Source organism: Hoplias malabaricus, chromosome 4, assembly GCF_029633855.1.
Source record: "Hoplias malabaricus isolate fHopMal1 chromosome 4, fHopMal1.hap1, whole genome shotgun sequence".
NCBI classification, from domain to species: Eukaryota; Metazoa; Chordata; class Actinopteri; order Characiformes; family Erythrinidae; genus Hoplias; species Hoplias malabaricus.
Window position 1 is genome coordinate 42,791,797 of NC_089803.1, and position 11,040 is coordinate 42,802,836.

General features: G+C 35.6%; 1 protein-coding gene across 2 annotated transcripts; it reads right to left on the minus strand.

The window, feature by feature from the left end:
• Positions 1–75: 75 nt before the first annotated feature.
• On the minus strand, positions 76–11,006 carry dennd6b (DENN/MADD domain containing 6B). 2 transcript variants are annotated; one of them, XR_010802175.1, is made up of 21 exons: positions 10,211–11,006; positions 9,447–9,485; positions 9,302–9,344; positions 8,717–8,832; positions 8,521–8,601; positions 8,118–8,223; positions 7,855–7,934; positions 7,153–7,215; positions 7,010–7,065; positions 6,780–6,902; positions 5,662–5,757; positions 5,455–5,549; positions 5,311–5,376; positions 4,676–4,740; positions 4,500–4,589; positions 3,964–4,017; positions 3,708–3,817; positions 3,438–3,540; positions 2,988–3,062; positions 2,112–2,365; positions 76–1,037 (listed from the first exon to the last, which is right to left on the minus strand). XR_010802175.1 is itself a non-coding variant. In XM_066667755.1 (20 exons), the coding sequence occupies exons 1-20, from the start codon at positions 10,361–10,363 to the stop codon at positions 2,243–2,245; spliced, it is 1,737 nt and encodes a 578-aa protein (XP_066523852.1). In that variant the 5' UTR covers positions 10,364–11,006; the 3' UTR covers positions 76–2,242. The 2 variants fall into 2 exon arrangements, 1 of the variants encoding a protein (XP_066523852.1); XM_066667755.1 differs by having other exon boundaries at positions 76–2,365.
• Between the last annotated feature and the right edge of the window lie 34 nt (positions 11,007–11,040).

Genomic DNA, 11,040 nt, shown 5'->3' on the forward strand with positions numbered 1-11,040 from the left:
TGCCTGTATGGTGCAGCTTGCATATGTTCCTTGCAGGTTTTCAAATGTGACAAACTGACACCAGGATCAGTAACACTTTTATTCTACCACATTTTCATAAAGCACATTCATACAGCCATACAATAAAATCCAAACAAGCTCATTTTCCATTTCTGGTGACATTCATAAAGAAAACACAAAATGAATAATTTTAATACATTAGTAATAAAAGCCAGATGTGAGCTGGATAACTTTCAAATGAGTCAGTCAAAACATGTAAGTATAATACTGGGAACTTAGTATTAAGTAATACACCAGAACTCTATTGACATTTTATTTGATTACCCAGATACTACTTCTCCCTACATTTCATTCAGATAGAAAGGTAGTCTATAATTTGGCATACCACACCACATACAAATACATAAAATACAGGGTGCACAAAATTAGATAAAAGACGTTTAATGACATGAGGTACCATATGAAGTTTGAATTTCTATTTCTATAAACTGGCACAGCTGCAGCGGTCAAATCTTTCAAGACCTGGTTCCCAGATATCCAAATAAGGCAATCACTTAAGCAGGCAGACCAACACTCAACTTATACAAAGCAATATTTACAAAAGTTTCAAGTAGCTTACTGTGAAGGTGGTTTTCTTTGTGTGACAACAATAATCATAATCGACTGAATAAATAACCTAGAATCCATAAAGTAATGTAATTTATTCATTCACAATTAAACTCTAGCAGCTTGTAGGTGGCATTTCTATGCTATATCAGTGAAACAGTGTATGCTCTAAAATAATAATAAAATCATAAAGTTACCCTTGAGGGTTGTGGCGTCAATAAAAAATACAATTAAACTGCAAAAAACAAAAGAATGGAATAGCCATTAAAAAAAAGATACATAGTAACAAAGTAATATTTCATTGTTATGGCCATGATGAGATTCTTCAAAGACTGAAGCATCATCAAGGGAGGTCACTATTGCATCACTACTGCATTGAATGGTATTTTTTCTTGTTTGTATTACTGGCTTGCTGCTGGTCACTTGCTGGCCTGTATTAAGAAAGGTATTTACCAAGAGTTCAGAGACATCTCTGAACTTTTTTCCTCACTATGGCAGGATCTACATCTACTGATGATGAGTTCCCATGACATAAGCCTATAATAGTCAAACTAAACGCTACTGTAGCTGTATTTTCTTTATGAGATAAAGTCGACACATTCATGCCTAAAAGGTATGGATCAGATTACAAGCCTATTAGGGCTGACTAATAGTGTGAATGACTGCTGCTGTGGTTCTAACCACAGTAAAATGTGGAGTGGAAACATACTCCGGTTCTCCAAACAGAAGAAGAACACTGAAACAACTCTGTTAATAAGACTTACTTAATCAATAACTGAAATATACAACTTCAGAGCAGAAAAGAGAAGATGCTAATTTATATTTTTATTTGCCTAATTTAAAGCAGCTTTTCTATGCTGTTTGATACATTTCAAATGGCAACTGATATTTCATATGGCCTGACATAACATACACATGTAGGAACTACTTTGACCAATAATAAATATTTGGTATTGCATTGTGGCAATTTCCTCAATTATCAAGGAACCCCTAAATTCTTTAGTCCATGCAATATTAATATCTGCACTCTTATTTGAGCTATGTTATGAGGAGGCAAAATTAAAATATTTCTGCCATAGGTTTAGTCCAGAAACTTTCCATATAGTTTATTTTCAGCCTAAAACATCCCAACCCACCTTCATCTAGGTCAATATTACTTGTGGATCTCCCAAGATTTTTGAACAATTTAATGTATATAATGCAGCATGATGTTCAAATATAATCCCTTTTTTTTGAGGTACCATATGAATCACTGTGGTGAAATTAGGATATAGCTGCATCATAACCTCCGTTTTAGCAAACAGAACAGGTGTTAGACTTAACATAAGACTTGATTAGAGACTAACTCAAATTGCAACTGTTTAAATCAAATATGAGAACTCAATTTTTACAGGACTGAACAGAGAACATCACCTTCAGAAGATCCCTCTTGATTTATCACAACAATACAAAGATTTTTACATCTTGCAATCTTGTGTGGCACTTGTAAATCAAACAAATGTTACCTGTTCACTTTTTCAGGTGCTTTGCTGGTATGGGTTTACGTCAGCTTTGTAGTGTGTGGTTTTGTTGATTCGCTTCCTGGTAACTGTACAGTTGATGGGCCATTGTTCGTATGTGTTTGCAAGTCTCCTTGTCAGTGTTTGTGCAATACTGTCTGCAGATCCTCAGGCAGAGAGTTGATCACAATCTGAATGTAGTTCTCCAATTTCTCCAGCAGCTCCTCCTTCATGGGAAGATGATGCTTACGAGCTCTTGACTGGAGCAAGGGAAGAAAAAAAAAAAGACAAATGGAAAGAGAAAGTTAGCTCCAACCTCAAAAATAGTAATATAAACAATATATAATTAGCAAATAGCTAAGATACTAATAAAAATAAATAAATAAATTAAATTAAAAAAAAAACAAATTTAGCACAGCTAAATTTGCCAAACATCTAGATTTCAGTGAATGAATGCAAAGGTTATAACAAAGGATTATCATTAATAGTAATAATTTGGGGAAAGTAGCTCAAAATACCACAATAACAATTTCACAAACAAATTCAGTTTAAACAGATAATCATATGATGAAACAGGCTACAGTACAAGAATTGGTTAAGCAGGCCATAACACAGGCTATAATCCAAGTGTAGATATTTTTAACATTAATTTATCAAAAAAAAAAGTGATAGAAAAAAGAATAATATCAGCCTCATTATAAAGAAAGCTGATCAGAAGCAATGAGACATGGGCTCAAAAGGAGTGAATAAAAGAGATACAAGTCTGGCAGCGCTCATTCGATGAAATGTCTATTTTGTCATAGTAATTTCAAAATCTTTAAAAAACTGTATAATGTAATCTGTATGATGTAATAATGTAAACTGTATAATTTTATCACTAACCAATTTTTCCCGTAATTTTAAAATGAGGTCTACAATCTCCACTTCTGACTTGTCTTTGGTCCAACTTAGCAGATCCTGAAAAGAATGAAAAGGAATGTTTCAGTTACAATAATAATACATATGAAAATATACAGCACTCTATAACAGTGTTCTGGCATATGTGAACATTAATAAACATGTATTTGTAAAAAGGAAACCAACCCGAAAAAAAAAATCATACAAATGTACAATATACTGTGATTTGATATTTAGGAAGTTGTTAGCAGGATCACTACTCATGAATTTACAGTTACAAAATAATACTGGCTTCAGTTAATCAGTTAGTCTTTCATTAAATACTACTGGATGTTGAATTGTAGTGTTCATGCTAATATTTTGTTTTACCACACTGACACTCAAGATATATATTTAACAACACTAAGGACACATTACTTTGGGTTCAGTACTCACAGCGTCACAGATAGCTTCTAAATGAAGACATTCAACTTTCTGTGTCATTTCCCTGTGTCTGAGACGATACCAACCATCAAAGTTAGGAGACCGGAAGAAACGCCTAAACGAAATACAACACACATACTAACACTTAATTAACACTTACTCGGGCAATTCAACTGCACAGCACTCTAATGAAATAATAAACACTGTCTGTAAGAAAAGATCAATATTCAAAGAAGTGCTACATAGTTAATATTTTGAGAATCTAAAACAATGCTATGTTACTTGTAAAGGCCCATCCAGTCCCCTTTGAGCATGGAAGTGAGTTGTGGCCCAGCATGATCCAAAGTGGCCATGAACTCATCCTGACTGAAGGGTCGGACCTGAGGAGGGGTCTAAGGGATTCATACAAACAGTGTCATCATTGATTTCAGTGTTCTATCTTTAGTGTTCTATCTATCTTTCTATTATAGACTGACTGTTATAGCTCATATAATAATTGGGTTGTATAATTTTTAGACTATGTGCTCCATCAGCTAACCTTCCATGGGGTCACAGATCTCTGCAGCGGCATCAAACTGGCCAAGTATCGCTCCTGCAAACCAAGACAAGTGTGTATCAGACGACAAGGCAATAATCTAACCAATAATTAGAAGAGATGCAAAATTATATCAGAATTGTAATGGTTTTAGCAGATGACCACTTAAAGATTTCAGACATGTTTAGACATGTTAAAATAAATACTTGATTATTTATATATTGCATGGTGTGTGTTAATGTGGACTATTACAGGTCTGCTATGTTATACCGTAATATACCATATATATGCATTCTATTTTATTTATAACCCTATAGGAATACATGTTCCATTTTTCCATAAGGCTAAGCAAGATAATCCAAATCTTTACATTTTATAAATATTTAGTAACGGCATGTGAAGACGTGTCATAAAAAAATACTGATACAAAAAAAAAGTCTTATTTCTGTATCTGTAGTATTTATATAGTGTTCTCCATTACATCCTTATTTAACAAGAAACCTGCGTGAAAGAACAAAAAGTAACAAAAGTGTCCTCACCAGAGGAATAATGAAGCTTTGTGTCAGTTCTAATAGATGACGCCTCAAGATGGCGCTCTGGACTTCTGAAGGCCTTTTCCTCTGTATTCCCTACAAAGTCAGTACAAATCACTAAGTAAGATGACAAGGAAAACTGCTGTTAATTTATTCTTTATTATCCATAGTGCTACAACTACCTTTAAGAGTCTCTTGATGAGTGCTTTGTCTTTATGGAGAAATGTTTTGTAGGCTGTGTATAGACCTTGATGTTTAAAAAAACAAGAAGAATGATAAAGACATGAGCAGGTATACATTACATACCCAATGTTTGTAAAATTAAACCACATCCTTATGCATTAAGGTCAGCCCCATGCTGAGCTTAAACTACATAGGTAAAAATGAAGCTCTGCATATTTTAAGGCATAAATGTGAACTACCACAGAAGCTCATTTGTAACTCAAGTAGTTTTGTAGTACTTTTGGTCTGTTTATTTTCATGCAGTCAGCCATCGCCTGAGTTTGGAGATATTGCCACCTTAAGTAATCCAAAACACCATTAGGCCTGGGAGCTAGCACATGGTGAGGAAATATGTTATGGATTTTGTAAAGTGTTTTTTGATTACATTTGTGAACTTTAACGAATTTAACTCTTTAAATGCCTTTAACTCCAGAGGTATAGAGATGGTATATAAATACACTTGATTTCTATAGAAATGTCTGAAGAGCAGGTGTTTACAGACAAATCTGTAAATATACAGATAATAATTTTACAAAACATATTTGTAATTGTTATTCTTTGGTATATAATATTAAGTTATACATTTCAGAAGTACCAGGTTTTGTGTCCAATGTTTTCAACTTGGCCAGCTTCTTAACTTTCACCTGCTTTGGCAAATCACCTGAAATTAGATAGTGGTCAAACATCAGCTTTGTGTTTGTAGCCACAAGAGATTCAGAAGAAGTAGCCTATAACTTACCAGACATCTTTAGCTCCCCAAGACGCAATATGTGTGGCCAGCATTGAAAGGTCTTGATGAAGAAGGGGTTAGTTACACCCAGTATTACATTAGGCCTGGAAGTAAAAATAAGTAAGAAAGATGAGAGCAAGTCAGTTGCTCCTTTCAGGGACAAAATAATGCATATCAAGAATTGTATTTAATCAAAAAATATATATTTGTGCTTACGGTGCCTGGGTCCTGGTTGTGTACTCCTTAAACTCACTGTCATGGATTGTGAAGTAAGGCCGAAAATCACAACAGTACTTCAGTGGGCTGATTGAGCTGGGAAAATAGGTTTTATTATGCATAACAATAGCAAAGTAACATCTGATATATTGCCACAAGTTTGTCCATGATGTGGGTCTAGCTCACAGGTGGCATTCTAGTTCGTTTTAAAGATGCGGAATGACACAAAATTCAGGTCAAGCCAGTCAGGTTTTTCCCAGCAAACTCCTTCTTTATGGGCTTTTATACATGGGGAATTATCAAACAAACAAAAACGGGCCTCCCAAAAACTACTGCCAGAATGTTTGATGTATACAATTCTGTAGAATGGATTTGCATCTCAATCAAAGAAAAATGCCTTTAGGGCTCAAACCATAAAAACCATGAAACACTTCGACCTATCTTCAAAACATGCATTCAGACAAGAGGAGTTCTCTTGGCATTAACCAAACACAGATTCGTCCAACAGACTGCAAGATGGCGAAATGGTGTGATTCATCGCTCCTGCTTCACAGACTAATGGCGGTCTGCTTTGTACAACTCTAGCTAAATCTTTACATTGCTCATGGCTCTCTTATGCTTGTGTGCAGCTGTTCAGTCATGGAAACCAGATCCAATCTGATTGTGCTTCCTGAGGCATTATTAAGTATTGAAACAGAGCACACATTTGTGCTCTTCATGCTACTGTCTGTGAGCTTTTGTACACATAAGTACTTACAGTTGAGTAATGCGGCTTTAGAAAGACAAGAATTTGGGAAATTGACCACCTTTATTGTTAAAACCAATCTATCAGGGTCAATAGTCTGAAGCTCTTCAAGAGGACTCATTATACTGCCAGTGTTTTCTATGGAAAGTGCTCTATGCCTGATCTTACGCTCCTGTTTAAAATGACGGTCGCTAAAATACTCAAATCAACTCATTAGTAAGAGTGTCCATAAACCTCTGACCGTGCGTTGTATTTTAGTCATTTTGTTTATTCAAATCTATAGACAGTGGTTTTGGTTGTTTTAAATGTTATTTTTCTATGCTCACACTCTTGTGTGTACAGTGCAGTACTGACAGCAAGTTAATGACCATACCTCACCAAGGCCAGGACCGTCTCTGAGGAGATGGTAGGAGAGGGTGCCATGACCACTAGTGGCTCTCCTAGCAACATCAGCTCCCAGAGCATCTGCAGGTGAATCAAGACAGACTGGAAGCACCTAATCAGGCCAAATGTAGGGCAGGTCAATCAATGATGCAATATCAGTGCCTTCATTTTTTATTTATATGTTAAACAACAGACTCAAGCGTGCAGGCTTACACTTACTTAAAAAGATCCAGCTCATGGATGGTAGGGAGAACCATAGGGGCAGGAAGTAGATTCTAAACTCCAAAGAAAAAAAAAAGGTCATGAGGTTTCATTAACCAGTCAACCTAAACATATATAACACAAGAAAGCTGAGCTCACACCTCTTTCTGACCCTGTCTGGTAGGACTACCTCCTGGTTTATCATCCTTGGAGGGAATTCTGACCTGGATGAAGAGAATTAGATGGACCACATATATTATATAGAAATATCTTTAAAATAATATTTCATTATGTTTTTGGGGCAGGTTATTTTTTTCATGAACAAAAATTTGCTTTCTGCAGACAGGTAATGTTTTACAAAAGCACTGAAACACAGTTTTTTATTCTAACTTTAATAATGAGATAACAAATTAGTAAATGAAAGGTTCATCTAAACACTACACAATATCCTCCTTAAAGTGATATTTTGTATGTTTTGAGGATGTGTCAATTTAGAGACTTCCCTTTTTTTATAATAATTAAAAAAATAATTCAGTTGCAGGAATGCAACTGAAATGCAAACAAAGTTGATCAACCAAAACATGTCTGGTGTTTTAGGTTTGCTTGTTGAGCTGTCATATCTGTCATAAATCCTGTAAACATATCTTGGCTGAACAAACTGGTTTGTGCGCACTGGATTTTTCTATAAACCAATATTTTAAGAAGCAATCCTACGCTACACTTTTCCATATCTGGAATAGAATTCAATACATTCCTATTGGAAATAAAAAAATAATCAACCTCAAGCAATGAACCAAAATGCTTAAACAGGTTTTCTTCTTGCATTGACCTATAGACAGTATACAGTAGAAGTAGGTTTTCACCTGCATGACAACCCCCATCACGGGCAAGTTCAGTGTCTGCCCTGGCACAGGTGGGGGCCATTGGTCAATCTCATTACACACTGAAACAGATTTATATACAAGCTTTGTGATTTTCTTTTTATTCTTTGGAAATTACTGAAACATACATTATATTACAGTAAAATGTGAATTCTAGGAACTCTGTCTATGGGTAAACTTTAAATTTATATTCATAGAGTTAATACTAGATTAACAAAAATTTAAGGCAAGCCAGGTGTGCTTACCTGCTTCCAGGCAAGGCTCTAACTTATCAAAGTACTCTGGAGCAATGATTTGCAACAGTGATTGGAATAGCTGTACATATGGTAGTCTGGAAACCAGGACCAGAGACTAGAACAGAGTAGCACAGTCAGATTAAGATTTAATTGGTTATGTTTTTTTTTTCTGTAGGATAATATGTCTAGGAATAGATAGAATTTTGTAGCTAATCATTCAGTAATAGTAAAAGAAAATAATTAAAAAAATATATATATATATAAGTAATTAGTTTAAAGCTAAAATCTAATAATAATGATTTAATTCAAATAAAAATAAAGCACCATTGAATTTCTATGCTGTGAACTCCATGTTCATGTCCTCTTTAATGAGCTAGCTTCTGGATTTAGGGTTTTCAGCTGTAATACTCACCTTCTGAAAATAGCCCCTTTTGACTGAGACATCTTTCACTTGTCTGAAGTACACATAACCATAGAAATGCGCCAGTTCCTTCTACCAAAAAAAAAAAAAAGAAAAACACAAAGAGAAGTGATCTAAAGGGTGATTAAAATTCAGATGTGTTAAAATGACCGCTGATATAAAAGACTCCTTCCTATAAGCTTCTTACTTGTAGTATTAGTGGCGCATCTCTGTTGTATTTGTTCTCCTCTCCAAACCATGAACCACTGACTCGTCCAACAGACTGGCGCAGCCTAAAGCTAAACTGTGTGTCTCCAAGGCAACCTGCAAAGAATTAAATCTTTGACATGTGCTGAAGTCCTTGATATGAAGATCTCAGGAAATTTGTCTCTAAAAAATACACCCACTTGGGTGGTGGATCATTTTTATTGCTGCAGTGACACTGATGTTTGGTGGTGTTAGTGTTCAGTGTATTAACCAAAAGATCAGTGGCTTGGCCAACTAGGACCGTTTGGCACCACAGGGATTTCACACTGTATTGAGAGAACACTGACAAAGTAAATCATGAAGATGCACCACAACAGTGAATTCTGTCAAACCGATGAAGCTGAGGGATATAATGCCACAGAATACATCATAACTTTATTCCATACTCGTATCTTAAACATTTTCAGGCCTCAGATTTATAAGTACATACTGTAAATAGACTTACTATTAATGTAAAGTCAACAAGGATATTTCAGTCCCATAAACTGAACCAGAGTTCTAAGCAATAAGGGCTTTACCAACTTACCAGAGTATGAATCAGGGAATGACAAGTAGCATATGCTTGTTTTCTGGGGATGGAAGTAAAACAATGATTAAATGCACTGAATGTCAACTGTTCACACAGAACATATAATCAGCTAAAAACTGAACATGGATTTTTTTTCTCTTACCTCTTTCTCTGTAAGCTTCACATCATGTGGATAGATGAGCTGTGTGATAACATCAGAAAAAGCATTTCACTACAAGCTAAACTAGAGTAGACTTGAGGATATTTTACATGGCCAAAAAGTTTGCGGAACTTGAGACCATCCAAAAACTCTTTGGAAATCAATGCTAGTTCAGGTTATTTGTTCTTTTTTGCTGCAGTTATAGCAGCTACACTTCTGGGAAGGCTTTCCATTAAATGTATAAACAATGCTATAATTGATTTTTGTATTGTATTGCTACTATTTATTTGACTGAATTCAGCCACACATCCTTATTGAAGTCTGATACTTGCATTAAATGATTAGTCCTAGAATACAAATGCCACTAAAATTCATACAAAAGAGACTGGTGGGCCTTCAACACCTCATTCATTCCAAAATTGTAGGGAGACTATATAATATACAAATTGCCTATGGACTGTTTGAAGACATAAAAAATTGCATATAAGAAGAGGTGTCTATAAACTTTTGGACATATATTGTATACCTTTTTTTAAAAGCACAATAATAAAAACAGCATGTTTAATTTTAAGGGTTAAAAAAAGAGCTTAGAATAGTTCACGCAACCAGAATGTGAGTAAATTAACGATATTTGCATGTATTATTGACAAACCACTATGTGTATAAAAACAACATGCAGTGGTGAAAGTACACGTCCACACAGAGCAGCTCTTCATTGTAAAGTTATATCAGCATCTACACCGTGAAATCCCCGTTATTGCCGTTACCTCTATGGCTTGTCCGAGCTCCAGGTCGAAGGTGACGACGCACACGCACTGGATCCAGGCGGAGAAGCGGCTCCACGGTTCTCCCGCCTCGTCCTCCGTCGCGTTGCAGGCCGCAGACTCACGCCGGGAGTCGGGCCCGTCAAACGGATCCATTACCGAGGAAAAACATCACATGTCACCGCCGCTTAGAAGATAGTACCGTCCTCATCTCACTGTCTGACAAGGACGAGCCGATCCACAAAGAGTCGACTCTGAGTAAATACTCTTAAATGAGCCGACTCCCACAGGAGATATGGTTCTTATTTATATTTATTTATTCGTTTACTTGTTTTTGTATTGTTTTTCACTGCAGCACTTGTTGTGTTTGTTTTCTCGTGTTTTGTTGATTTACATTATTTTGCCATGTTATCCCCTAAAGAATCCTAACTTTTTTCATTAATTTTTTAAATGAATTTATTCGTGATCCCTACCTCCTAAAACTCATCAATGAAAATTTATACTAACATCTAACCCTTTAAAAACAAACATAACCCCTACCAATATTATTCAGATATATGGAAGAGTCGGATCTTTATGACCTGAAACGATCTGATATGACTCGACGAGTCAGATTCACTGATTCTGGGCCAGCTCCAGTGTTATAGGACAGTGTAGTGTAGTGTGTGTGTACCAAGAAAATAATATCACTTTGGTGACCAAAATCTGTTTACACCAACGACTGTAAAACCTCAGTACATTTAAAGGTGAAGACGATTTAGGGTTATGCGCGTAATAAATATAATGTTAATGTTGTGGTATGTTTCTATGAAATGAATGCCAGTCGTTTACTT